Below are 27,978 nucleotides of genomic sequence, written 5' to 3'. Positions count from 1 at the left end.
AGTATTCTGGCGCAATTTGTATCTCATGATGGGAGTCCCAGGTATGTTCAACCCTATAGATCTACCCCGGATTTCTTTCTTCCTTTTTAGGGCTTACTGAGCTTGCGTCAGCGCATGCTTGCTACAATTCCATGCTGACCGTACTCTCCCCGCGCAGAAAAACTCGATACCAAAGAGATCATTGACAACGGCGAAAGTCAGGCCAGTTCTACGGACTTTGATCTGCCTCCTCTCACATCTACCACGGCGCGCAAGTTGCAGGCCAAGGTCGACTGGCACATCCTGCCCTGTCTGTGTATTTTGTATTTGCTTGCGTTTTTGGATCGGTAAGCATTGTATCGCATGACCAAGCATTGCTTGTATCTGACATCATCGTGCTACAGAGTTAATATTAGCAATGCCGCTATTCTCGGATTAAAGGAGGATTTGGACATCCGCGAAGGAACAAAATACAACACCGCGCTCACGATTTTCTTCGTGCCATATATTATCTTCGAGATTCCGTCAAACATTTTGCTCAAGAAGTTGAAGCCCCATGTCTGGCGTAAGTGTTTTGATCCCCGTGCGCCCCGTGCGACCTAGCGCAATTTTGGTGAGGGCAGCTTGTTAATACAAATTTAGTTTCGGGATGCATGTTCATGTTTGGCTTGGTCTTGCTCTTCCAGGGTCTGGTACAGAACTGGGGTGGACTAATGGCCACTCGGTTCTTTTTGGGTGTCTTTGAGACCGGCATGTTCCCTGGATGTAAGTGCAAATACCAACAAGAACTCCTAACCCAAGTGCTAATTGCGATCGTCAGGTTTCTATCTATTGGGCATGTGGTACACGCGCTCCGAGGCTCAAAAGCGATTTAGTTTCTTCTTCAGCTCCACCTCCCTGGCCGGCGCCTTTGGTGGTCTGCTTGCTAGCGGAATCGCAAAGATGGATGGCATGTGCGGCTACAGTGGCTGGCGCTGGGTTTTCATTCTCGAGGGCGTTTTGACCAGTGTGGTCGCGATTATTCTGTTCTTCTTCATTGCTGATTTCCCCGAGGATGTGAAGTGGTTGAACGAGGAAGAGCGCACATACATGCGTGCCAAGTTGGCCAAGGATGCCGGCAAGGCTGCTCGCCATGTTCACATGGGCAAGCGTGAGGTTCTGGGTGTGTTCAAGGACTGTAAGTATAGCCCGGTGAATCCCTCTTTCAATTGCAGCGCGCTGACTTTCCCCAGACAAGGTCTTTATCGGAGGCTTTATGTACTTCGGCTTGATTGTCCCGGCTTACAGTACGTCAATCACATCACATCATTCTTCCATTACCCTCCGATTTATCGCTAACTCTGATACAGGCTATGCATACTTCGCGCCGTCTATTATCCAGACATACGGCTACAGTGCGATCAAAACCCAGCTATACTCCATTCCCCCCTGGGCTGCGGCATTCGGCTTCTCGATGGTAATCGCCTTCTGCTCTGACCGACTGCGACACCGATATACTTTCACCCTGATTCCAATGGCGATCTGCCTGATCGGATTTATCATGCTCATGACAATCCATACCAATAATAGTGCGCAATATGGCGCCCTTTTCCTGGTCACCTGTGGTGCATATAGCGCCATGCCTGTCATTGTATGCTGGTTCTCCATGAATCTGGGTGGCCATCATCGACGCAGCGTGGGAACCGCATGGCAGATTGGTTTCGGCAATATCGGTGGAATCATCGCGACTTATTCTTTTGTCACAAAGGATGGCGTCACTGATTTCCGAACCGGGTACATCATCTGCCTCTCGTTCATTTGCCTCGCCGCTCTGGCATGCTCAGTATACATGCTAGCCCTGTGGGTTCAGAACAAGCAGCGTGATCGCGCCGCTGTTGCCCCTGCTTCGATTCCTGAGGATGAAGAGGAATATCTCGGCGATTTGGCGCCCACGTATCGGTACACGTACTGAGAAAATCCCCAGGTTGGATAGATACGGTTGGATAAGGAGCCTTTTCTCATTTTACTTTTGTGGATCTCGTCTGGCGGATTTTGCGAAACTCTATGAGTGATGAAGCTTTTGATATATTTGTTTAATGAACATATGGCTAGTTATACCCAAGCGGAAACAATGGCATCAAAAGCTCACTAGCTCTATTTTGGAGCTATATGATACATGATATGCTATTCAATAAAATAGTAATGGCATTGCTCTTCTGGATTTTCAATTGAAATATCATTATCCTATCTCCACTTGTAGTTTATATGTTACATAAATTATTGTCAAACTGTTTGCAACAGCTATATCGAGTGAAACCCTATCGAATTTCCTAATCTGGCATAGTCATGTGTCGTCACAGATGGAAGCTTGGGCTGTCACGTGTGGGGCCTAAGCGAGGGCGGATGAGTCAGCCGCACCGTACCTAAATGCGTCTCGGACCCGCCCACTTCATCTTTCTTTCTACTATCTCTGTTTCATCCTCGAAATCGTGAGTAGCTCTCCAGAAGCTGAAATATTAACGAGCAATGCACTAACCAGTCAACAGTTTGAAGATGAGAGCTAAGTGGAGAAAGAAGCGCACTCGCCGTCTCAAGCGCAAGCGCAGAAAGATGCGTGCCAGATCGTAAGTGACTCCATTGTGCGCCAATGGTCTTGCGAAAGGCCATCTGAGCTTCCAATCGACGGAAATACTAATTCTCAAATCAGCAAATAAACTACTCGCCCCCTCCATCTCAGCCCTCCTTGCCCGAGCTCATGTTTAAACGCTGAACACGACAATTGACGACGCGACGTTGCGACTTTCGTTTCTTCGTGACACGCCCCTCATTCAAACGAGTTACCTGCACGGACAAGATTTCCGACCTATCATCAGAAGAGATCGCAGATCGAATGACGGAATCCGCTGTTTACAACAACAGTCTACCCACATTTCAACACCTCGGATTCATTCACGTCCACGATCTGATGTCTTGCATGGTTATTACTCGGAGGGGCTCCTGTGTTTAGGTGGATGTTGGAGGATCGGTGCAAACCATCGGTCTTTGAGCACGGCATTGGGGTGACTGGTCAATTCTCATTATCTTTACGGCCTTCCTTCGGGCTGGTCAAAAGTTGTGGAGAGGTTTCTTCCGGGAGTTTATCAAAAATCCATGGAATAACTCGGAGGTCTTGGTTTAGCTACTGCAGATGAATCGATGACTTGATGAGTGCAACATTTTTTATTCATTGTAAATGTAAATCTGTAAACCGGAGCACAGCTACCACCTGAACGACTATATCCATAGCTTTTTCTGTATATCGCCTTTTGAGATCAGCTTGACGTTCGATGTACGTCAATTTTCCTTTGTGCGGAAAGCCCGTAGACTCACCGCCTACCTAGTCTCCGCTCGTAAAATTTTCTGCCCGACAAGTCCAGACATTTTATTTCACCGCGCTGAAGCCGATTCTCAAGAGCTACAATCTTTTGTATCTCCTCCTTAACGCCATAATGCCGTCCAATAAAACAGATCAGAAGCGCAAGCGCTCAGCAGACAATGACCGTCCAAGCAAAAAGCCTGCGCTGCACCAGCTGCCCCCGCTGGCCGCCAGCGTGATTGAAGATAAGAGCGAGCTGGCACCGGTAATTGGTGAGTTGAAGGCTTTTTATCCAGGCTGCAAACCATCTCTAATCAAATTTCTGCGTTATAGCCGACACACCCGGTCTTCAGAGCTCGAAGTCCCTCCACTGGGACCCATATATCAAAAGCCGCCCTAATGTCTTCAAGTCTGCGGCATTGACTCGGAACCCGGGCATTGTCTCTTCGGAGATGCTCCTCCAGTCCTCGGAACACGCCAAGCTGGACTTTGTCGGCCGTGAAGGTACAGGAGACGATACCGACTCACAAGTGAAGCACTACGTCGCAGTCATCGACCCAGAGCGCAAGACATGGAAGGTCGTGGAGGTTCGACGATCGACACTACGAGGAGCAGTGAGAAGCCGCAAGTCCGAGGAAGACTCAGATGAAGAGATGGTACATCCTCCCACCCGCAATCCCCTACATGACCATCCAACTGACAAGCATCACCAGAACACCATGCGCGCCCAACGCACAGCCCTCACCAACACCTTCGGAACCAAACAATCCCGCAAGGCCGTGCAATCCATGGCCGAGAACGCCCAGCTCTCCAACGCCCCCGCCGGCGCCGTCCCCACAGCCGGCGCAGCCCTCATCTCCTCGATGCCCACCGACACAGCCTCCGGCCTCGCCAAGGCCCTCGCCATGCAAGCCGAAGTGCAAGCCGCCAAGCCCCTCCCAACGCCCAACCTCGCCGTCTCGCACCCCTCCGACGTCTACACAATCGAGACCCTCGTGCCCGGCAGCCACACAACTCTCAGCCAACTCAACGGCGTGGACGAGTGGAAATCCCAAGTGGAAGCCGGTCTGGGCGTGACAACCGTCTCACGCTACGTCTCGAACCGCGTCGGCGCAGTAGTCAACTCAGACAACACAACCCACCTCCAAGTACTCCGCTTCATTCAGCTTCTCATCGAGTTCGGCCGCTGTCTCAAAAATGCAGGCGCAAACGCCAAGGGCGGTGGCCCCGGCAGCAAACGTCTCCCACCCCGCGAAGACCTCCGTCGCATCCTCTCAAACACCACCGGCACCGCTGTGGTCAAGCCCAAGCCCGGCGCTGCGGTTGTCGAATCCACAGACCTGCTTCCGGAGTCTGTTATCGATGCTGTTCGTCGTCGTTTCGCGCCTAGCGGCGGCTTCGTCTCGAAGAATGACTTCACCCTCCTGCAGACTACCATCTGTGCGCTTTCGCTGCATATCCCGCCCCAGCCCGCGCGTGATGGTGGATCTAGCTCGCTTGGTGGTAATGCGCCCAATGAGCTTGCGACGGATCCTTCTGATCTGCGTGATGATTTGCGTCTTGACCCGAATACTATTCACCAGTACTTCCGTGAGCTTGGCTGTCGGATTGATAAGCCTCGTGAGACTGAGTTCGCGAAGTGGAATATTAAGGGTGGACGTGCGGAGGCGGCAGCGCGCCGTGTTGCTCGCTTGCGACTTCCCGTTGAGTTCCCTAAAGTTAGTCGTGGTGGTCGGAAGTAGGGTTGAGTTGTTAGGCCCACTTGGAATATATGGCGCTTTTTGTGTTTCAAAATTGTTACTTTTATCTGTTTCTATATCAATGGGACATTGTTACATAGCCAAAGGAATTTACTTGGTTGTTTCTTTGATTCGATTTTGGTTTTGTGTAAACCTGGGCCTCCCTTTCGATGGTTGGGATTTGTATAACCTCGGGAGTTGCTAGAGTAAGTTACGTTTAGTACATATCTTGGTACAGTAAGAGCTAAATTGATTCGCCGAGTTATTCATCTAGAGTTTTATGTAGTCGTAATTTCAATTGGTATACCAGTTGAGATAGCTTCTTTGCAACTAAAGTGGAGGCAGTTCAGACCCAAAGGGGGATGTATATATCAGTGCCCTAAATGTGAATTAGGAAAAATCCACCAACGGTAGAACATTTCCTGCTAATAAGCACTTAGATACTACAAAAAGCCGAAGCCTACTTAGATGAAATGAGAGCAAAATGCCACTTCAACACTGTTCATTCCCACTTGGTCCACCTGAGCTCAATAAATGACACTCAATCGATATAGATACAAGTAGTATATCCGACATTAGTCTTGGTCTTGCTAAACAAACCAACGACATAATCAACAAACAAAAGCGAAATTCACGGCCGATCAAGCCGGAAAATGGCTACATCGTTAAACAAAGGCAGACAGATGACATGAAGATGTGGGGTGGTATGATTGAAGACGGATGCATATGTTAAGTTATGTCCGTACGACAGAATATTATGTAGAAAATGAATGGACGGGAATAATGCAGGCAGAATCACCCCAAAAACCGAGAAGCGTAGATGATGGGACTCGTCTGCTTTAGGCAACAACACCAGCGGTGGAGTTCATTCCCGAGTAAGCCTTCTCGGTCAGAGGGGTAGCAGCCTTCAGGGGCACAGTGGCCTGGGCAGTTGCGTCGTTGAACTCACGAGCAACAGCGCGCTCGAGGGTCTCGCCGGCCTGCAGACCCAGCTGGGAGTCCTTCCAGATGGGCAGGTTAGCGGCCTCGGCGCCTTCGACGCCAACGCCAACGAAACCGCCCTGGCTCTTCCAATCGCTGGTGCGCTTGAGGCCTAGTTCGTTCCAAACGGACTGCACGGCCTGCACGAGGTGCTCGCGCAGGGGCTTCACATGGCCTGGGGTGGGGGTGATGCGCAGACGCTCCTCACCGCGGGGAACGGTGGGGTAGTTGATGGCCTGCACGTAGATGCCGTGCTCCTCGAGAAGTTTGTCGGAAGCCTTCTTGGCCAGCTCGGCATCGCCGACCAGGAGGGGGACGATGTGTGATGGGTTGGGGATGACAGGGATATCCAAATCACTGAGGGCGGTCTTGACTGCACGGGTGTGGAGTTGCTGGAGGACTCGGTCCCGGGGTTGCTGGGACTGGTACTGGATGGCGGCATCCGCACCAGCCATGGTCGCTGGTGGGAGCGAAGTGGTAAAGATGAATCCGGGAGCAAGGGAGCGGATGGTGTCAACCATGGCTGCCGAGCCTGCAATATATCCACCGACACAGCCGTAGGCCTTGCCCAAGGTACCGGTGATAATGTCAATTCGGTCCTGGACTGTGCCCTTGGTGCTTTGAGGGGAAGCTGTATCCTGCGATGCGTACGCATCGTAATCAAGATGCTCAGCAACGCCAGCTCCGTGTGGGCCGTACATTCCTACGGCGTGGACCTCATCCAAGAAAGTGATGGCACCGTATTTATCGGAGAGATCACAGATCTTTTCAATGGGCGCAATTGATCCGCACATACTGTAGACTGATTCAAAGGCAATAATCTTGGGGGTACCAAGTGGCAATGAGGCCAATTTGGCTTCAAGGTCTTCCATATCGTTGTGCTTGAAGACCATCTTCTTCGCGCCAGAGTGGCGAATACCCTGGATCATCGAGGCGTGGTTGAGGCTGTCCGAGAGGATAACACAATCGGGCATCTTACTACCCAGTGTTGCCAGAGTCGCATCGTTAGCCACATAGCAGGAGCTGAAGACCAATGCGGCCTCCTTTCCATGCAACTTGGCGAGCGTATCCTCCAGGGCGACAGCATGCTGGTTATGACCTGAGATGTTACGAGTGCCGCCTGCACCGGCTCCGTAGGTGTCCAAAGTCTTGTGCATGGAGTCCAAGACCTGGGGGTTACGGCCCATGCCAAGGTAGTCATTTGAGCACCAGACAGTCACGCGCTCCTCGGCAGAGGCAGTGTGGGCCCGAGGGAATTCTTTGGCGAGACGGTTGATGTTGTTAAAGTAGCGATAGGACTTGTCCTTGTGCTTCTTCTCCAATTCCACGTTGTAGAAACCATCGTAGTTGAACTTTTCGTTGGTTGGGGCTTCAGGGCGGGGACCGCGGACCGCAGCGCCGGCATGGCCGGGGGCGGCAGAGGACGCGCGGAGCGGATTGGCCAAGTTAGGGTTTCCTTTAGTCAAATTAGAAACAGCTCAAAGTTCGAGTCTCAAAAACTTAATCTTACCTCGCTCGGTTTTCTCGTATCCGCCAGAGGCGAGACTGGCGGGGTGTCCACCGGTGGTGTGCAATGCCCGCTTGGCAGTCGGAACCCGCATCGGCTGGAATGCAGCGACTCCGGCGGCGCGCGAGGCGAAGCGCTTGGTGCTACTAAGACGGGCACTCTGAACAGCCAGAGCCTTGCTCATGACTGGACAGCGACGACCCAGAACCTGCAGGTTGGACATGGTTCCACCTCCCGGGCTGGTGCTAGGACGAGTAGCGGTTGACAGAGTACGGAGGGTAGTGGGGGATGTGCGCTTGAGGAAAGGGCACATAGTGCGAGACTGCTGCAAAAGAGCCTCCATGGTGAATTGAGCCAAAAATATGAGAAAAGAAAGAAGAAACCAACAAAAAGATCCCCGTGAATTTAAGGAGATTGAACAAGTTGACATCTCGAAGGCCGGCGGAACCAAAGGGAAATTCAATCGGCCCATGTGGGGCGGCTGACTCATCTAAAGGGCTTATATATACCGGTCTCTGATTGGTCCATTGGCAAACCCCGAGGTACGGATGTTCCTTTCCGACGTGCCTCACTACCGGGCTTTGCCACTTGGCAGACCCCGGGGAAATCGGCACCTTGTGAAGGATTTTTATTTTAAGTCTACCTCGGTAGCTTGTTAAAAATTGTTGGAGCCACCAATGCTAGGCATAAACAAGGCATTAAGGCATTAGGGCACCGCTAACTATAGGACCAAAATGAGAATACGCTACAAGTGCACCAGTGCGTATTCCCGGGTAGATTGCAGTCTTACATACCATCTAATTGCCGTTGACATTATTTCTCAACTAAACATGAATAGCTAGGTGCCTTCATACACTTTAGACGTTAGCATTACAATTGGAGGTGGATCCTTTCCTTCAAGAATCGACACTCCACTTGTCAATGTGGATCTACATCAACATCTTATAGTTGAGGATTCTTCTGTGTATTTCAGCCAGGCTTGTTAGGATATAAATTTGGACGTTTGGAGCAAGTGGACAAGAGTTGCTCAACATAAGGGGTGTGGCGAACAAGATATCCTGTTTTCTTTGAAAGAAGAATTACGCTTGCATACTGCTTAAATCCTGGGTGCTCTAGATATTTGGGTCAAGTCTAGGTAACAAGTACTCTAAGTATAGGAATCTCTGGATGCATTGAAACTTCTAGAACCTGTTATTATAGCGATACATTAGGACACGTATTCACCACTTCGTTTGAAGTATAACGGCCCATAGCAGTCCTCGGCCACAGATATAGTTTAAAACATATCTATAAAATACTATGCAATATTGCCAAGGACCCATTATGTGTTGAAAAATCCAGGATTTCCAGAGAGACCAAAGGAGGGGGGGGGGCATAGGAAGAAAGGCCAAGAACAGTTGAGTTGTAGACTTTGTTGGACATGGACTGCTTTATGATTGTCTGATTCCTTAGACCTGCGTTTGCTTGTATTTCTTTTCCTTCACTTTCTTCTTCCTTCGACATCTCTTATCCTTCATCTGTAGCATCCAGGGATAGCTACTCTCATTCACTGTGATGGGTTCCCAGATACCCATCTTCCCCTCTTTATATTCAGATATCGAGGCCTATCAAAATTGACGCCTCAAGAGCCCTGAGCTATTTATATTTGTATAACCTGGTGAAAAGACAGGTAAGTTAACGGCAAACGAGAAGCGAAGAGTATGTGCTAATAACAGCCAAGTTCTAGTTGCAGATTTTCTCAACTTCTCTCACTATACAGGGTCGCTAGAAGTGAGGTGACACTTAGGTAAGAAAGAAATATCTTCCTCGCTGCTCAGACCTTCTGTTAACTTCAGAAATGAGTTCATCACGTGGATACTCTGCTCTCTCTTCTCTCACACTCCTCTCTCTCTTCTCTCACTTATAATTTCTTGTTTTTCCTTATTTTTAATAACGTTCAAGATGGAACCTCTACCATTTGACTACATACAAGTAAACACTGCAGCAAGTCAACTTACCCACATTCTACGATTATACGAGAGGCAGGACTTTGCCATGTCCTCTTCGGCGGATACTCCACCGGCCTAATTGATAGTAGGCGTGTAACCAAGGTGGGCTCTCCCTTATTCCCTTATACACATATGATAAGAAACCAAAGGCTCTAACAAGAAGTACAGGATATAAATCTCGTCACAGAGAGATCACCTACCCACCTCGTCCCTGGTGGCCAGGTTTGACTTCGTGAAGACCAATTGACTGAAACACACACTTCCTACCTCATTGGTGGAGTTATTCCCATGCCCCCTACCCAGAATCCTGATGTCCAACATTTCAGGTCTCACAAAGAACGGCAAGCCGCGCAAAGGTTCAATACGACCACGATTCCACCGAATGGCCGACTTCTCCACGTCACTATTTTACCCTTGCTGGACCAAATCAGCCTTCTTCGACTATCAACAAAGGTAGATAACAGCCGGCGATCGAAAGATGGCAGATCAAATTGAGATAGTACATTTTCACGGCAACTTGACCAAAAAGGGAGTGGACCTCGAGAATGGCTAGTGAAGCATGGCAGAGTAGACATCTTCCTCGAACGGGGCACTCTCTGATGCGATGGGCATTTACGAGATGATTGAATTACCCCCTTTCTACACTACTATATACATCATCACTCCTATTCCCCCTTTTCTTCTTCAAATTGTGATTTATTTCTGACTAACCCATCTACCTAGAGCTCACTGCAGTTTCCCCGACTCCAAATATTAGTTGGGAGAGTCTGGAAGGGTCATCATGATGTTCAAGAAATTCTACATTAGGTCATACTTGAGCAGAAATTGCGGAAACAATTGAAGAATACCAAGTACTTACTACAAATCAACGTCAATTGCCGATTTTTGTGCAACATATCTGACTTATTATAGGACCGAACAAGAATTTATATCTCTCGAATGGGGAGCAGCCAATGTACCAGTGTCTCGGTGATGAGGATGGATTTCCCACGTGCACCGCCATACCAGTAGTATATCTCGCGTATACTACCCCTATCGTTTCCTTCCCTTATACCTTTACTCCGCACCTGTCTACGCCTATCCTAGCGGTTAATATCCACCCGAATTCCTATCCATTCGCCTTCTCTTCGTAGCGGCTGATCGATCGTGACAACCGCATCCAACTCCGATATCGACGCTGCTGTGTCAACGCCGCCGGTCGTTGGGAATATCACACGTTTCGCTCGAAACCCAAATGTCCTGAACGGCCATATGCATGGTACTCGGTAGTAAGAAGAAACCTCAAGGGGTACATCATCATCATCCCCTGCATCTATGACCAACGCCGATCGTACAACCATAGTTTCAGTGGGCAACAATTACCTTCCAGGATGCGCAAACTATTCTACGAGGTGATTGAACTGCCTCTCTACACTACTATATACACCACCGCTCCTATCCCCTCTTTCCTTCTTCAGATGGTCATCTATTTCTAACAAACCCATCTACCTAGACATCACTACAGTTGGCCCGAGCCCAAGTACTAACTGGTTCCCGCAGATGACCAGCTAGACCTCGCCTTTCACGGGTCCCGGAAGATTCCAAGTAATAGCCTCACCCAGAAGAAAGGGATGGAGGACGATGCAGGTTTTCTGTCAATTAGATACGATGTCAATACATCGGTATCGGCCGTTCTTGCTCCCACATGATGAGCAGGGATACAATCTCGGCATAAACAAGTTGAGTACGCTTCAATGCCAACCATCGTCCAGCCTGGACAGAACTCCGCCACGGGACAGAGGAAGGTTGGAAAAAGATGCTTGAAATACTCAAACGCTGGAACCGATTGTGTATTCCACCTCCTTCGAAATCATAAGTCTGCAGTGGGAATTTCTTTGGAGTGCACAGTTGAAGATTTAGCTGCCACAACCAGTTCAGAGATCGACCTAGCTATTCCCCGGCGGAGTTGATAGACAGCGCAGGAAATGCAATGACAAGTATTCTTGAACTGGTGTTTCAGTGCTATTAATTCTAGTGTAATTTGTAATTACCGTGCAAGAGGGCAAGGTTATCAGGAATTAGATCTGACCACCAAGGCGACAAGTCGCTCTTCAAAATCGAGGCTTTGCTATCGCACGCGGTTGGCAAAGTCATGGATATGAAGGTAGTATGGAGCCACTGCTTGATGGAAGAGGGGAAATTCATCTCTTGTATCCTTGTGACAACTGCCTCTGGGGCGATCGAAAACAGCGCTGCCAGTGGAGACCCGAAAGCCCACAAACTCCTGAATGTTGACCGAGCAAGGGGAAAGCCAGCACCTGCGACGAGCAACCAACAGCCTCATGCAAGAAACTTGTTGGGAGAATGATCCCGCGCATTGAAGATTGGCCTAGAGGTGGAGTCTATAGCAGGCTATATTAGAAGGGTGAGAGAAAAAGGGATTAAGTGAGGCCTAGGCCAGAAAGGGACATCGTGTAAGAACACCATGTATGAGCTCCAAGAGGTTGATACACAAGGCTGGCAGGCCGAGGACAAATACTATTCATCGACTTCGCCATCACATCAGTACCACCATTGGTAACCCTAGAAGTACACCACTCACTACACTAGCATCGTCCTACGATGTCAACAAGCCAAAAACAGGAGCATAAGAGTCCGTCAAACCAATACATTGACACTCATAACCAAACTAACGTGAGCGCCCTTTTTGAACATTGAAACATACAAGTCAGGAAAGCCAAAAAGCAGGCAGTGAAAAAAAGGAGAATGCAGAATGGGGAAAAAGAACATTTGAAAAAGGAAATCACAAGTTAACAAGTTCACATCGACACCGCCACAACCACCCATGAACCACAAGCCAAAGCCAGGATCAAGTCTATTGCGGAGGAAAAACATCTCATCATTGCATCAACCACCGTCAGCCAGAGTTTGGGAAATGTCCAGAGCCCACGCTGTTCCAGATAGTCAAGGTTTTGTATGATAATACAGAGCAGTTTCATGTATCTGCCATTTGAGAAGATAAGAAAAGGCGAAAGAGGGAAGGTGTAAGGAGGAATGGAAATAACCAATCAAGACAAAAGAAAATAAGAGAAGCTTTGACATCGAACGCCGTCCCAAGTTGAATTAATTGACAGTTATTGCATTAATCGAGGCCGCCGTCACCGTCGATGAGACGGAGACGCTCTTTTGTAGTCTTGGCGCGTTTCGAGGTGCCTTTGCCGGGACCACGGCCGCGTCCGCGCTTTGCAGGCGTTGCTGAAGGTGTCTCAACAAGTTCCTCGGCGGGCGTAGCAGCCCCTGAGGGCTTGGCGCTGGCGTCGTCAAAGTTACCCTCGCCTATAAAATCAATTAGTATGGATATTAATCATAGTAATGGAGTAGGAGTGTTCTCACCTTCATGATACATGTCATCCAGCGTAAGATCCCGCTTGCGTTTCTGAGCAGCGGCCTTTTTGCCGCCCTTCGCACCAAGAGTCTCACCGCGTTCGATGGCTTCCTTCTCTTTTTGCTCGATGAGTTCAGCCTCGTCGTCATCGGCAAGCCACAGGGCAATGTCCTTAGTGCGGTTCTCGCGAGCACGTGTGTTGAAGTCGACACCGCCAGAAGCACCACCAGTAATGACAACACGCTGCACCTCCTCCTTCTGCAAGGCGCGCTTGCGGATACGTTCTTCGATGGTACCGCGGGTGATGAGACGGTAGACAGTGACCTGGCGAGTTTGGCCCAGACGATGGGCACGATCCATGGCCTGGGAATCGATGGTAGGGTTCCAATCGGAGTCGTAAAAGATGACAGTGTCGGCGGCCGTCAGGTTGATACCAAGACCACCAGCACGGGTCGACAGCAAGAAGACGAAGATCTCCGGGTTGGACTGGAAGTCTGCGACGGTGTCGCGACGGTCTTCCAGCTTGGTACTTCCGTCCAGTCGGCAATACTTGAAGTTGCGGTATGTCAAGTACTCTTCCATCAGATCGATCATGCGCGTCATCTGGAAATACAGGAGCACGCGGTGACCACCGGGCTTGAGCTGCCGCAGCAGTTGGTCCAATTTGGCCAATTTGCCTGAATCTGTCACGAAACGACGCATGGACGGTACCTCGATGTGGCTGTAGCGGCCCTTGAGTGAGACCGGTGGTGGCAGCATAGGAGGGTGAGAGTAAGGCGCAGGATCGAGCTTCTTGATGAGGATCTGCTCCTCAAGTTGCCTGCTGCAGTGTCCAGAGAGTGCTTGCCGGACAGATGCATTGAACAAAGCGTGTTCGGTCTCCCGTGGCGCCTGTTGGCCGGAAGCGGACATGGTGATAGGAGGCGCCGAAGCTTTAGGACCAGAACAAGGCTCAATTAGGTGAAGGCCTTGGCCTTCGAATGACGAGCGTGACACAGTCATGAGATCCTTCATTCGGCCCTCAACGGCGACCTCTCGAACATCCTGGCGATCATTACGATCGACAATGTTCAACATTGAGTGGGATAGCACGGAGTTCTTCGAATCGTCACTCTCATCATAGATGACATTCAAGGCAGAAAGTCTGTTTGGCTTGCTGCGGCGACGCTCTGCGCGCTCGTAGACACCAAGTCGTGCCATCTCGCTTGCTTCTCCTGCAGAAGTGTCGATGAATCGCAAGAAAGAGAACGCACCATCTTCACGTGCGCTCTTCTGAATGTTTTCTGGTGTCCAGACGTTCATCAGCTGCGATAGGTACTTGTTTTGGAAGCCCACGCGGGGATTATCAGAGCCAGGAAGATCAAGTCGTCCGGTAGAGCTGCACAATAGGCGTGGCAATGGGTATTCGATCAAGTTCTGGGTCGAATAGCGAACATCGACAAAGTTTCCTTCACGAACAAAGGATGCAGTTTCCGCGAAGGTTGCAGCGGAGAAGGGAGATTTGGTTTCGGCACGTTCGAAGAGATCGGGGTGGTTACAGACTTTGCGGAATTGCATAACCAAGTTCATCAGTGTGCTGCTGTCAGTGTCGTCGCCTGTGGTAGCCTTTTCGATGAGGTCGATGATGCTGACACGGTTACGCAGATTGGAGTACAAGGAACGTTGGCGGTATGTCAAGTCGCAGAAGATGTCCTTCTCAACCTTGTCTCCGAGTTCTTGTTGGACGTTCTTCTTGACACGACGCAACATGAAAGGTTTCAAGATCATGTGAAGACGCTTGAGCTGATCCTCGTTGAGCTTGGTGTTACTCTGGGCGTGCGACTCAATATCCTTGGAGAACCACTCGCTGAACTCGTCGTGGGAGTCGAAGAGAGTTGGCATGATGAAGTGAAGCAGAGCCCATAGTTCTTGCATGTTGTTTTGAATCGGGGTACCCGTCAACAGAAGACGATTCCGGCAGCTGAACCCTAGCAGGTTCTTCCATCGCGAACTTGAAGAAGACTTGATAGCTTGAGCTTCGTCAAGAATCATGTACTGCCATTTCACCTTCTGGAAGTACTGTGCGTCAAGAACGACAAGTTGGTAGGAGGTGACTAGAACGTGGAATTCCGAGTCACGGTTATAGGTGATGTGCTTGCGATCCCAGAACTTTCGCAGGATTTTTCGGTCCTTGGCATTACCCCAGTAGGGGAGCACCTTGATGTTCGGGACGAACCTAGTGATCTCCTGCTGCCAGTTGTGCAGTGTGGATGCTGGCGCGATGACCAGGAAAGGACCCCAGATATTATGCACCTCAGCCAAGTAAGCCATGACAGAAATGGACTGAATGGTTTTACCGAGACCCATCTCATCTGCCAGGATACCGTTGATACCCTGCTCGTACAAGTTGACAAGCCAGTTAAGACCCTTAAGCTGGTACTCTTTTAGCTGAGCATTCAACATCTTCGGCTGCGAAATCTCAATGTCACCCAGACTAGTCGGGTTCTGGAAGTTCATCTCTCCGTCGTCAAATGCAGCCATGTTATCACCCTCTCCTTGGTTGTTGAATGCACGGGCACGGTCCTGGGCTTCCTGCACGGCGTTTTGCGCATTGGTCATGGCAGCTTGTTGCAGCACGGATTCATCTTCAGCATCAAAGTCAAGATCCTCGAATGCAGTGGATTTGGCGTTGGGGTTGGCCACACTATCTGGAAGATTGACTGTGTGGGCGTTTGGCTTGCCTGGTTGAATGTTCTCCCCGGTGGCAGCAACAGCGGTGTCTCCTTGAGCTTCGTCGGTCTTGATCTTGCGACCGATGAAGTGAGAGTACAGCTCTGTTTGTGAGATAAGGAAGTTGAGCTTGCGCTTCTGTCGGTTGGCTTCGCGGTCCGCCTCTGCCTTCTTGGCTGATTCAAGCTCCTGCTTTTCAGCGACACGGCGCAAGTCACGCTCCTCGCGCTCGTTGCGCTTCCAGAAAGACATCATTTCACGCATCGTCCGCTTGGCACGAGCCTGAGTATCCTTGGTGCTCTTGTTGGTGCGCTCTTGCCACTTGCGAGACTGCTTGCTAGCCAGCTGGGCCGTCTTACGCAAATTCTCCTGGCGAGTGGAGAGGGAGGTAGTTTTGATGCGGTAGACCTTTGGAATATCCTTGCGCGCAATATCGCGCCAGATCTGCTCGTAGATCTGGTTGTAGCCCTTGCTGTCGTAGTGTAGCTGCGACATGGGAGTACCCTCCTTCGAACGTCGAACATCTTTTCTGTTGCTGGGGGTGAGATACAGGTCGTCGTCCAACCCAGCATTCCAAGCTGCCTCGGCGAGATCCTTCTCGGCCTGTTTCTGCTCCTTAGACTTCTTGGGGCGAGTGACGGGACCGGCGCGGCCTGACCTGCGTCGGCTGGGTGAGGAACGGCCGATATGGAATTGACTCGTCGTCCCGCCTTCGAGGTTGGGAGCAAGCGGGGTGACCTCACCAAGCTCATCCTGGCCATCGCCGCCCTCCAGAGCGCGCTTGGTGGTGCGGATTTTCTTCTGAGCCCGCTCGGCTTCGCGCAGGAACTTGGCCCTTTCGCCGGGTTCTTGGGCCTTGCTGGCCTTGCGCTCGGCCTCCAGCTTCTTTTGCATTTCTTGGCGCACAGTGTTCTCACGACGGCGCTTGCGCTGCATGTCCTTCTTGCGTTCTTTTTCATCCTGAATCTCCTTCTGTTGAACTTCAGCCATAACAGCGCCCTCGTTGAGGACTCGGAATCTTTCAGTGCCAAGAATGGCTTGTCTTTCGAAAGATCTACCTAGATCGACAAGGAACTCATTGCGGCGACGCTGAGCATATGTTAGTATAAGCAATTGGCTAGAAATAGAACAACTTGCGGAAAACTTACCTTTCGTCGCACTTCCTCAGCGCGGCTGCTTTCCACTGATCGTTTGTATCCTTTCTCCCGATACCGTTGGTGTTCAGCGTCAAAGGCAGGATCTTCAACATCGCTCTTCTCGGCCTGATCGATCTCGGCCGCAGCCCGGTTGACCTGCTCCAGGTCCACGCCAGGCGGGAATGGTCTCCGAAGCGGCGCACGAGGAATAGGCGGGGCGTATTCCACATCAGGCTTAGCAAACCCGTTGGTGGCCAGTGGTGGTCTCGGGCCATCAAGGCGTCTATCAAAGTCCATTCGGTGGTCATGTTTGTGATGAATAGCTCCGGGCGTGGAGTGGTGATCCAGGTGCCGGTGTGTAAAGATAGGCGGAGCATGCGGCGTGTGGATGGAGATGGGGGCCGGGGCAGGCGATGGCTTTCTCGTAGGCTCGTCCGACGGGCCTGAAAGAATACTGGCGAACGACATGGGGTCTGCGGCTCGGGCGGGCTTCTGCGATGCAAGTTTTGGTTAGTGAATAGTAAGATTTGGAGGGATCTGGGTAATGCCTACGGCTTCCTGCGGCGATACCGGTCTCGGCTCCCGCATCATGGGAGGTCCATATCCAGCACCGTTACCTCGCATCCGATATGGGGATTCGGATTCCCTGGTAGGAGATTGCGAATGGCCTTCTGGGTGGCTGGGCGGATGGCCATGCGGTGTCGCAGAGCCATACGGTGAGGCACCGTTGCCCCCCATCACGGAGTTAGAGTAAGGGCGCGGAAGTGGTAGCTGAGAACCTGCCGAATGTCCCTGGTATTGCGAGGACTCCGGGTGAGATGGGTGAGGTGGCGCGCTCCCGTTCAAGGGCGGCGGCAATGTCGAGGGCATCGGGGACGCGTGCGAAAAGTGCGGGCTTCGCGCAACGGAAGACGGGCCAAACGCGGGTGGGGTCTGTGGAGGGTGTTGATGGTATTGCTGGGGTTGTTCATTCGGGTAATACGGATGGTTCTTATTCGGAGAGGTGTATGCCGGATACCGCTGCTGCTGAGTCGGGGACTGGGCGTTGTATGGCGGAGGGCCCGTCATGATGGCCGCGGTCCCCGGTTACGGGTTAAGCGCGTCGAAGGTTGGTCACTCGGGTCGAGCTGGAGTCGGGGGGGAATTGAGGACGGAGAGTCAAAGACCCCTGCTCAGAGACACCTGTCAAGGGGGTTCTGGAGACCTAGTGACGCGGCGTCAGTTGTTGGTTTCAGGTATGATTTCGGAGTGAAGAGGGATGAAAGAAAGAGAAGGAAGAAAGCGAGACATAAATACCTGATGGAGGGATGGATTCGTTTGTGGTGGGAAGATGCAGGAAGAAGGGAAGTTTCCGTGGAGCCCAAGAAAGAGAATGCGCGGGTCTAGGCGAGCTGATGCAGGGGCGATGGGGAAGATGAGAAGGGAGAGATGGGGAAATGGGGGAATAGGTGAAGGGTAAAGGTAGAAGCCAGGTTAGAAGATGGGGAAGGATAGGTTCGTAAAGTAAAAGGGGAAAAGCTGAGATTTGGCATTTCTCGTGAATCTTTCTTCATCTGGGGTATTTCAACTCCGGCATCCCGGGGGTTAGATCCGAAGCTGTTTACACTCTTTACGGTGATGGTCTTTTTATTTCTGTTCTAGACTATTTCAATTGCTTCATGTTCTATATCATTTTCTTTTTCTCTTCTTTTTCTAACTAGATAATTCCCAGGTTGCGCCCCGATCTCACTTTCATATAAATGTGGAGGTGGTGAGGACGAACATCGACGTTTTCAAATAGTTTCAAATAGTATCATATTTCAAATATTTTCACATATCAAATCTTCCGAGTTTCAAGATCGGGTATAAATATCTTTATATCTTCAACTTGCTTCATTTTCCTTGAAAATCTCCGGGAGCTCAGCCGAGTTTATCGTGAGATCACCTTATCCGTCCTTTCTGTAGAGACTTGAAATGTCTTCAACTCTGAATCATCTGCCTGTTTTGATTTAATTCTTGTTTTGTTTTTTTTTGTTTTTTGAAGCTTGGAGTCGGAGCTTGGACTGAATCACATATAGTACCTGTACCTCATCAGTATCGCTAAATATAGGAGAATCACCTATAAATCTCAGTCGCTACGGACATTATATCAGCGTATCATCTTAAAATTCCAACTTACTGGGCTACCAGATAAAATGTACGCTGTTTTGAACCATCTAGTAAGTAATCAATTTAAAGAGCTCTGGGGCTCTGGATATATAGCCTCAGCTCAAACCCCCGATCTCGGATCGTGGCCTCGGACCGTCATGTCGGACCCGGAACAGTGCTTAATATATATGTATATATATGTGTATATTAATAGACTGTCATCTTAACTTGATTTCAATCTTTCTAATGAACATACAATTATCCGTATCATACCCCGCATTGCCTGATGTCTATGACGTCCTCCACTTGTGGACAACGTACAACGTAGACACATTGGAATATTGCCTCTTTGCCGTCTTTTACCATGATCTTCAGATCTTCCATGTCAGTTATTGTACTTTTAACGTCCTTTTGTCAAAGTGAGGGGTTTGAGTACTTCCTAGATACAAGCTGATAGAGGGTTACATTGTCTATACCTATCAGGGATGTTGTGGCGATAGATATCAGTATTACATACAGCTAGTACAAATGGCTAGATGTCTAAGCCATAGTGTGTCTGCATTGTATAGTGCGGTAGACCGCAAACGGGGAGCCGAAGTGGATCATACCCAGTTATTCCAAGGTTAGAATTGAGAATGACATAGATACCTAAAAGCCTACCGGCGAACCCGATAGATCCTAGTTAAATAAGCCGAGAGAATTGATCAGGCAATCTGAGTGACTTGACTATATAAGACTGCTTGTCAAACGTTTCTTGTGTTACATATCTTTAATATTCTTAATCCTTTGCTACATTTTATCACATACCCTCACATACCCTCCCCTCTTATTCTTAATTCTTACCCTTTAATTCTTACCCACCCAAAAATGTCTCCCACAATCCCCGAGACCCAATGGGCCCAAGTCGTCGAAAAGAAAGGCGGACCCCCCGTGTACAAGGAAATCCCCGTCCCCAAGCCCGGTCCCGATGAAGTCCTCGTCAAGCTGCAATACACCGGTGTCTGCCACACCGATCTCCACGCCATGAACGGCGACTGGCCTCTCACCGTGAAGCAGAACCTAGTCGGTGGTCACGAAGGTGCCGGCGTTGTTGTCGCAAAGGGCTCTCTCGCCCAGGGAATTGATATCGGCGATCACGCGGGTATCAAATGGCTCAACGGCTCCTGTCTCGCATGCGAGTTCTGCAAGACTGGCGACGAGCCTTTGTGTCCAGACGCTGCGCTGTCCGGATACACGGTTGACGGTACCTTCCAGCAGTACGCGATTGGCAAGGCGGCCCACGTGTCGAAGCTGCCCAAGGAAGTCCCGCTTGATGCTATTGCGCCTATTCTGTGTGCCGGTATCACCGTTTACAAGGGTCTCAAGGAGTCCGGTGCGCGTCCTGGTCAGACTGTTGCTATTGTTGGTGCTGGTGGTGGTCTTGGCTCGCTTGCTCAGCAGTATGCTAAGGCTATGGGCTTGCGTGTTATTGCTATCGATGGTGGTGATGAGAAGAAGGCCATGTGTGAGAAGCTTGGCGCAGAGGTAAGTCTTTTTTTATTCCCCTTTGAAACTTTGGGGTGCTAATACAGTCTTCAGACCTACGTTGACTTCACCAAGAGCACCGATCTCGTTGCTGATGTCAAGGCTGCTACTCCCGACGGTCTTGGTGCCCACGCAGTGCTCTTGGTTGCTGTCTCCGAGAAGCCTTTCCAGCAGGCTGTCGCATACGCTCGCTCCCGTGGTACTATCGTTGCCATTGGTCTTCCCGCCAATGCGTTCCTCAAGGCTCCTGTTTTCGATACCGTTGTCAGGATGATCAACATCAAGGGCAGCTACGTCGGTAACCGCCAGGATGGTGTTGAGGCCGTTGACTTCTTCGCGCGTGGCTTGATCAAGGCTCCTTTCAAGACTGCTCACCTGAAGGACTTGCCTGAGGTTTTCAAGCTCATGGGTAAGTTTCACATGTTCCGATTACTTGATATCAACCATATGCTAATATATGCAATACAGCGGAAGGCAAGATTGCCGGTCGCTACGTCCTCGAGATTCCCCAATAGATGCATCGCTATCTATGCATTGGGTCAGAGCGAAGAGACCCCGAAGAGAAATTGCTTCCGAGAAACGAGAACAAGAATTGATGTCCATAGCGACGATTTTTTTAGCCCCGGTGAAAGGGTGATAAGCGATAATTGAAACACAAATTTAGAAATTTGAACATTGAGATATCTAGTGTTTCCCAGCTAATAGAGATAGGGTAGAAATTAACTTGTATTCATTGGTACATATGAACTGAATATATCGACATGAATAACAGAAGCTCACTTAGCGCATGTAAAGCTAACAATATCTATCTCTTAGAATCCTTCTCCAAGGCCATTCCCTCATCCTCCGGACTAATATTAGTCATAGGTCCCTTAAACGTCTTCCTAGCATGAAGATAATAATAAATCAACGCCCCAACCCAAAGGCTCCCATTAATAACAATCGTATAGTTCATAGTTTGCGCTTCAAACATCAAGTCAGTAAAAGCACCCATGGATAGTATATTATAGAGCAACTCACCCGACGGATTCGGCCCTCCGGAAGGAATCATACTAAGAACAATAACGAACACCATATAGATGACCGCAACCCAGCCAATAGGCTTACTGAGATACTTACCGGTATAGAACTCACCGGGGATGAAACGATCACCGCCCCAGACCAGACGCGCCAGGATCGGTGTTAGCCAGGCGAGGTCATTTCCGGCTACGGCGAGCGAGAAGAGGGCGTTGGCGGCAGCTTCGTCGATTAGACAGAGAAGGCCGATGATTACTGATGATAGGACCACACCGCATACCATGCGGACGGGCTGGTAGCGCATGGATTTGCGTTGGCTTACTTTGCGGAAGAAGGAGGATAGGGGAAGGGCGTTGTCGCGGGAGAAAGCCCAGGTCTGGCGGGAGGCGGCTAGGACCTGGGTTGATAAAGTTAACGAATGGATCCTGGTAGATGGTAGGCAGTGAGATCGGGACGTACAATGCTCAATCCCATGAAGAATTGTACGATCATTACAACCGACATGAAACCAAGAGCTCCTTTTTTGCCGAGGGCATCGTAGTAGATCTATAGAGAATACAGATTAGAAAGTAGATTCCACACAAAAAGAACAGCAAACGCAAGACAAAACAAACCTGAGTCATTGGCTGACCAAACTTCGAGCCCAAAATCCCCTCAATATTCCTATCCATCGAAGCCGCAATAACTGCCAACGAAACAAACCCAAGAATACCACATAACCCAACAGAAGAGATAATCCCCAACGGCACAGCGCGCGCAGCATGCGTCGCCTCCTCACTCATATGCACGCAAGAATCAAAAGCGCCAATAGTCCAGATGGGCGATAGCCACGCCATGATGAATGCCCAGCCGGTGGGCCAGGCAGTGGAATTCTGGATTTCGCCGAAGACATACGATCCTGGGTTGACTGGGGGCTGTTGTTTGATTTCCCAATTGGTAGGGCGATGACGGTTGCTAGCACGAGGGCGATGTTGAGGAAGATACAGGCAGATTGGATTTTCGGCATGATGCGGGCAAAGAAGATTGCGATGAAGCCGTGGGAGACGACTGTTGCTACGTATGTGCCGTAGATGATTGGTCGTGTTGCGGACCAGTTGCCGTCGCGGGCGAGGGAGATTACTGAGAGGAGCATGTTGGCGAAACCATCTGTGGAGTGTTTAAGTGTGAGATTCTTGTTCGGGCTTGTATTAGGCTGACTTACAGTCAATGGAGCAGATGCCTCCGATTAAGCCGAGGGTATTGCTATATCCGACGAGGAAACTGAGCGGGTTCTTCCATTTCTCGGATGCGAAGTAATGTGTCCAGAAGTAGAGACCACCTGCTGTGGGCATTGCGGATGCAAGATCGGCCTAGCAAGGATTAGTTCTGTGATTTGTAGGATTGTAGATTGAGTAACCCATACCATTGCCAAGCCCACAATGAAGATAAAGCAACTTGCAACCAACCATCCTACCCAAGGAACCTGTTAACAACTGCTATGACTATACGGAGAAGATAGTTGCATACCCTAACCATAACCATTCTGTCAGTCACAATATCAAACAATTTCAGTCTGAGGGGTATATACCCAAACCATTCCCACCGGACCAGCAGGCATTGAAAACGCCAACGTAGTCGCAATAGAAGGCAAAAGTCCCATAATACTAAACGCGACAGCAAAGATCTGAAGCGTCGAATAATGACGCCGCAATTCCTGCTTATACCCGAGTGTCGCTATATGATCAGTCAGTGACAACGATCTCATAGTTACACCAACTCTGCCAAAAGCGGCGCAATATACACACCTAGCAGCTCAGTATCACCAGCCTGGGGTGCCGAGTCATGAGTAGCTGTCGACTGACGCCTCTTGCTGGTCTTGGATGCCACTTTCTCCATTGTATCGTCCATGGTTAGGCCTACGTGTAATTGGTATAGTGGGAAATAGGGCAATGGATAAGAAAACAGAGAGCCAACGCGATCGAACGCGCGACTAAGATTGTATGGAAATAAATATCTCGGGAAGAAAGAGGAGCGCTGGGTTTCAAATATTCCGATAGAGGTGAGTACTATAAGCACCGAATCAAGAGATAGGACGTGCACTAAGCACAGATCTTTTCAATGCTATAGATATAACGTTTAAACGCCTTCCGATTGTGAGATACACAGGGCCAGATCTATGGTAAATGCCGAGGTATAGATGACACAATCCTTCATATCTCCTCGCTATTCAAGATCGACTTAGGATAGATGCCTAGCGGGGCGGGGAAGTATAGGTGCAACATTTTATATGCGTTTCCCCTTTAGGACTCATCCCTTGCTGCCTTTTGATCGGGCTTAAGTCCGCACGCCCCTGAAAGCTGGGCTGTTTGATAGGTTGCCCATGTGATTAGGGATAATTTCCACAGCGACCATGAGTTACGATAGGCAAGTTTTCACTGCCCTTCAAGGGGACTGGGTATATCAGGTCCCTATCTCTTTTCGGTATCTCAATGCATCGCTTCTCATAGATAGGCTTCCGGAATGGAGTATGGAGTAACCACTTAAGAATCCAACTATGTACTTGTAGCACCTTTCTATCTAGTGGTATGCATACTGATTGTGCTAGGTGTCCCTATGTGGGTAAAAAAAACCATTAAACCACATCTGGAATCTGCATATGATGTATAGATAAACAATTCACGCTAGAATCATAGAGGTCTTCAAACCATTCATTCTTTCCTGAGTGATTCTCATTCGAGTAAACCGCCGAGAATTGATATGATACTGAATATATTCCACCGGTGATACACAACACAAATCCAAGACGAATGATTGGATTCCAGCTACAGAGGGAAGATACCATCGTTTCATCTTTTCGGGCGGTGCATCTGATTTCATCAAAACGCTATACGCCGATGAATAATTATCCACTTAAGGGGAGACATGGAATAGGGCCCAAATTGAAGCATATCTTCACGATCGCATCCTAAATTTCTACAACAAAGAGGTGCAGACATATGAGATTATGAAGGATATGCAAGGAACGGATAATCCTCAATTATTGGCGTGCCTCACATTGTTCCACAGCGGAGACAGCCATCAATCAATATTCTGACGTCCATGTATAGTACATCAAGGGATCCATCTGACTGAGCTTCATACGAACGCATCTAGAGAAAGGTGTTAAGGTATAGGCGAAGACGCTAATCAAATTATCCATCTTCTGATAGACGGAAACACTGATGGATGATTACCCAGCTGAGTGCTCCAGTATATGCTCCGAGATACCTCGACTTGTATTTTCAATGTCCAAGAATACATGCGTTATTCACTCCAATTTAAGATAATGTAATATTTTCCAGTTATACCCGACCCAGGTCGAATTATGCATCTAGATATCGCCACCCACAAGTCCCGTAAGCCCATGCTGACATCTGGCCTGTGAGGCCCCCTTTTAAAAGCGGCGGTAGACCGTAAAGGAAAGAGGTGCATACACGCAAGTTCGGGATATAATAGGGGTCAGATGACAGGGAAGATACGGCATTGGCGTAAGTTTGCCCGAAACAAGCATGGCGTCCATAATTAGAGTCCTGTACAGATAGCTGTCGGTGATCCGAGTGGTCGATAAGGGAGGAGATAGGAACGGCGTAAGCCTTTACTTATCTTGGGGGCGTTACGTTTATTAGATCATAGAGACATATACTTAGGTATCTCTTGTCTTAGATTCAATGTCGTTATAGTATGGGGTAACAGGTGAAAGTGTGGAGAAACTCAATTGCTTTTACAGGTACTTCCCACTTGAAGTTGACTTCTCCAAGTTTAAAACGTGTTTACAGCTCATACAAACAGGCCTTATATGGAAGCCAATGCAGAAAGCAGCACATTTAACGAGAATGCAGACCCAAACAAGAGAAAGGCTAAATATACATCCAGATCAAGACAAAACATAAAAGTCACTTCCAAGGTATCATCTCAAACCGCACCAGGCCCAGGTCCCTTATGATTCGACTGGTCCAACAAAAGCGTGGGTTTGATATAATCCTCATCGAGCTGCCGGAACCAAGCCGCATGGTCGCCTGTAGCACCGCCCGAAAACAGTCCCCGTACCGCATCCCGTGCAGACATACCTTGGTGAGTGGGCGAGACGCTGGTCGAGGCCGCTGCATTGGTGGGTGGGGCGGTCGGAGGGTGAGGGGGCTGGGAGGCGGATCGGCGGAGACGCGAGGACCCACTTGCAGCGGGCGGGAGGTCGTCGTCGGAGATACCCTCGACATCGAGGTCGAACGCGTCTGGGTGGGTAGGGTCGCCGGAGCCACTGGGACCCGAGGGAGGCAGGCCGAACTCGTCGTCACTGCCTTCACCGGCGCTCGGCCCAGCTGCGCTGTTGAGTAACGTCGCGGTGGATTGACGGTCGCGCCAGGACTGATCTTTGTTGCTGTACGCGGCAGAGTACATTCTTGTGTGGGTATAGGGTGGGCTTGGGCGGCGACTGTTGCCGCTGGAGTAGCTGTGTGTTCGCTCCCCGACTCCAGAGGGTGGAGAGGCGGTAACTCCATCCAAGGGGATCACCGAGTCGGAGCGTCGCGGGATGTATCCCAAACTCGTGCCGGAGCGTTTGTAGTAGGTGCCACCATGGGTCACCTCAGTGTCGAATTCATCGTCCGAGTCAAGCTCTTCGATCACACCCGTTCGAATGCCCAGGATCTCCAACATGCGTGCTGTGGTTCCGCCAAAGATGATGACGGTGAGCACAACGACAACAAGTACTGTCGCACGAAGTGCGGGGGCGTTGACTCCTGATAGACCAGCTGCTAGCGCAACACCGACAGCACCACGCAACCCAGCCCAGAAGAGCATCGCCTGATAAGCGAACGGCAGCTCGTCGGCAACTTCCACGCCACGGCGGCGTGCTCGATACCGGAAGTACCAATTGATAGCCTTGGAAAGCGGGAACACCGCGAGGTAGCGGGCGAGACAGATACCAAACACTGCCACCATGATGAATAGGGGGTTGAACTGGAGGTTAGGCTCCACAAAGAGGTCAAGGCCGAGGTAAATAAAGATGAAGTTCTCCGAAAGTTGAGCCATCACCTGGAACAGGTATTTGGTGGTCAACTGGGTGCGACGCGACATGTTATAGTAAGCATAGTGCTTGAGGGTGATACCACAAAACAAGAGCGAGACAATGCCGGATAGGTGCACGCCATTGGAGAAGAAGTAGCTGGCGTATGCAATCAAAATGATCAAGCAGCTCTCGATCTTGGGCAAGCGCCGCACGAGGGTGTATTTGAGACCCAGCGCAGTAGCAATTCCAACCAGCATTCCAACAACCATACTACCAAAGAATACCAGGAAAAACAGCCCCACAGCCTCAAATAGATTCAGGAGCGTCAAAGAACCAGTCGAACCGGTCTCGTGATACCTCTGCGCCGTCTCGAAGAGCACAATGGCAATGGCATCGTTCAGGATCGACTCGCCAAAAATGATAGTATAAAGCTTCGGCTCGACCTTATAGAGGTTGAAGATAGCTAGGATGGTGACTGGATCCGTAGCGGAGAGAGTTGCGCCGACCGAAATAGCTTCGACGAAGGAGATATCCAGCCCATTCATCGGGATCCGTGTCCATAGGTACAGCACCAGGCCGAGCACGATTGCGGAGATAAAGGTACCGACGAACGCGAAGGTGAGAATCGTGCCGATATGTCGGAAGAAGTTCGCCTGGTGAAGCTCATAACCGGAGGCGAGAATAATCGGAGGAAGGAGGAGATTGAAGAAGAACTGGTAGTCGAAGGCGACGCTATCTTGGAGGGTGGAGTCTGTGAAACGGATGAGTAGTCCAACGAACATCCCTAGCGACCGTTAGCAAGTCCACAGCAATTGGCGCAGACCGATCGAAGCTTTGTATATTTCCAGATCTTGCCTGTCCCACTCGAGGATATCACCTACCTGCAAAAATTGATAGAACCGTCTCATGGACAGCTTGGATCTTCCGTTGTTGAAGGATGTAGCTCGTGAAGAGGGCGAACATCAACAACATGATCATGATAAACAATGCCCAGGAGCTTGTGATCTCCTTGGACCCTGCCTCGGGGGAATCTATAGTTCGCCATACTAGTTAAATCTCGGAGTCTGAATAGCGCTATCTCGCGACAAGACGAGGGGGAGGGATGAGGGGGTGAGTTCAGGCACGCGTACCATCGGGGTCGGACTCCTCAGCGGCTCTCCCTATAACAGAAATAGATATGTTAGCACGCAGTCCAAATGGGAAATTAAAGTGCGGCGTTCAAGACCATGGATCAGAGGGACATACGAAGCAGGGCGTGTAGGCCATCGTTCACATATTGGCTAGCCATCGCGGCTCACGCCTTAGGGGGTATCAAGGGCCAGTGCGGATGACTGGCAGTTCACTCCCGTGAAATTGAGATGGCAAGACCAGGCGCACATAATCCAGTGATGGAAAGAGGTTGCGACAAGATCAAATTGGGTTAGTAGCGATGGGACACAGACTGCTTAAGTTGCATCAGAGGGACAGATATGAGGTCAGGTACGGAGTTGTACAATACACGATACGACAGGGCTGGCGGGAGCCAAATTGGTGGTGAAACTAAAATAATA

At 49.9% G+C, this 27,978-nt stretch overlaps 8 protein-coding genes across 8 annotated transcripts; 4 read left to right on the top strand and 4 right to left on the bottom strand.

The window, feature by feature from the left end:
* Positions 1–28: 28 nt before the first annotated feature.
* N7517_009356 (putative MFS transporter) lies at positions 29–1,930 on the top strand (the record flags this gene model as incomplete). Its single annotated transcript, XM_056727079.1, has 7 exons — positions 29–41; positions 158–326; positions 384–544; positions 622–744; positions 800–1,156; positions 1,212–1,265; positions 1,329–1,930. The coding sequence occupies 7 exons, from the start codon at positions 29–31 to the stop codon at positions 1,928–1,930; spliced, it is 1,479 nt and encodes a 492-aa protein (XP_056575651.1).
* Positions 1,931–2,385: 455 nt separating this feature from the next.
* Positions 2,386–2,866, top strand: N7517_009355 (uncharacterized protein; the record flags this gene model as incomplete). Its single annotated transcript, XM_056727078.1, has 3 exons — positions 2,386–2,447; positions 2,505–2,582; positions 2,666–2,866. The coding sequence occupies 3 exons, from the start codon at positions 2,386–2,388 to the stop codon at positions 2,670–2,672; spliced, it is 147 nt and encodes a 48-aa protein (XP_056575650.1). The 3' UTR covers positions 2,673–2,866.
* Positions 2,867–3,446: 580 nt separating this feature from the next.
* On the top strand, positions 3,447–5,055 carry N7517_009354 (DNA-directed RNA polymerase I subunit RPA49; the record flags this gene model as incomplete). The annotated part of the gene is made up of 3 exons (XM_056727077.1): positions 3,447–3,585; positions 3,647–3,969; positions 4,027–5,055. 3 exons carry the CDS (start codon positions 3,447–3,449, stop codon positions 5,053–5,055), a joined length of 1,491 nt encoding a protein of 496 aa, XP_056575649.1.
* An 836-nt stretch (positions 5,056–5,891) lies between these two features.
* On the bottom strand, positions 5,892–7,883 carry hemA (5-aminolevulinic acid synthase HemA; the record flags this gene model as incomplete). The annotated part of the gene is made up of 2 exons (XM_056727076.1): positions 5,892–7,489; positions 7,544–7,883. 2 exons carry the CDS (start codon positions 7,881–7,883, stop codon positions 5,892–5,894), a joined length of 1,938 nt encoding a protein of 645 aa, XP_056575648.1.
* Positions 7,884–12,649: 4,766 nt separating this feature from the next.
* Positions 12,650–17,805, bottom strand: ino80 (chromatin-remodeling ATPase INO80; the record flags this gene model as incomplete). The annotated part of the gene is made up of 4 exons (XM_056727075.1): positions 12,650–12,843; positions 12,901–16,690; positions 16,750–17,229; positions 17,290–17,805. 4 exons carry the CDS (start codon positions 17,803–17,805, stop codon positions 12,650–12,652), a joined length of 4,980 nt encoding a protein of 1,659 aa, XP_056575647.1.
* A 1,926-nt stretch (positions 17,806–19,731) lies between these two features.
* Positions 19,732–20,903, top strand: N7517_009351 (zinc-dependent alcohol dehydrogenase; the record flags this gene model as incomplete). The annotated part of the gene is made up of 3 exons (XM_056727074.1): positions 19,732–20,388; positions 20,443–20,797; positions 20,857–20,903. 3 exons carry the CDS (start codon positions 19,732–19,734, stop codon positions 20,901–20,903), a joined length of 1,059 nt encoding a protein of 352 aa, XP_056575646.1.
* A 290-nt stretch (positions 20,904–21,193) lies between these two features.
* N7517_009350 (putative GABA permease) lies at positions 21,194–23,292 on the bottom strand (the record flags this gene model as incomplete). The annotated part of the gene is made up of 7 exons (XM_056727073.1): positions 21,194–21,802; positions 21,865–21,951; positions 22,020–22,319; positions 22,355–22,551; positions 22,607–22,754; positions 22,973–23,118; positions 23,190–23,292. 7 exons carry the CDS (start codon positions 23,290–23,292, stop codon positions 21,194–21,196), a joined length of 1,590 nt encoding a protein of 529 aa, XP_056575645.1.
* A 2,043-nt stretch (positions 23,293–25,335) lies between these two features.
* N7517_009349 (bifunctional K:H/Na:H antiporter NHX1) lies at positions 25,336–27,716 on the bottom strand (the record flags this gene model as incomplete). Its single annotated transcript, XM_056727072.1, has 4 exons — positions 25,336–27,212; positions 27,310–27,459; positions 27,559–27,588; positions 27,674–27,716. 4 exons carry the CDS (start codon positions 27,714–27,716, stop codon positions 25,336–25,338), a joined length of 2,100 nt encoding a protein of 699 aa, XP_056575644.1.
* Between the last annotated feature and the right edge of the window lie 262 nt (positions 27,717–27,978).

Source organism: Penicillium concentricum (assembly GCF_028827145.1).
Source record: "Penicillium concentricum strain IBT 3081 chromosome Unknown utg000004l_segment0_segment0, whole genome shotgun sequence".
Taxonomy (NCBI): domain Eukaryota; kingdom Fungi; phylum Ascomycota; class Eurotiomycetes; order Eurotiales; family Aspergillaceae; genus Penicillium; species Penicillium concentricum.
Note: the sequence above shows the minus strand (reverse complement) of the source record. Positions and strands in the feature narration are given on the sequence as shown.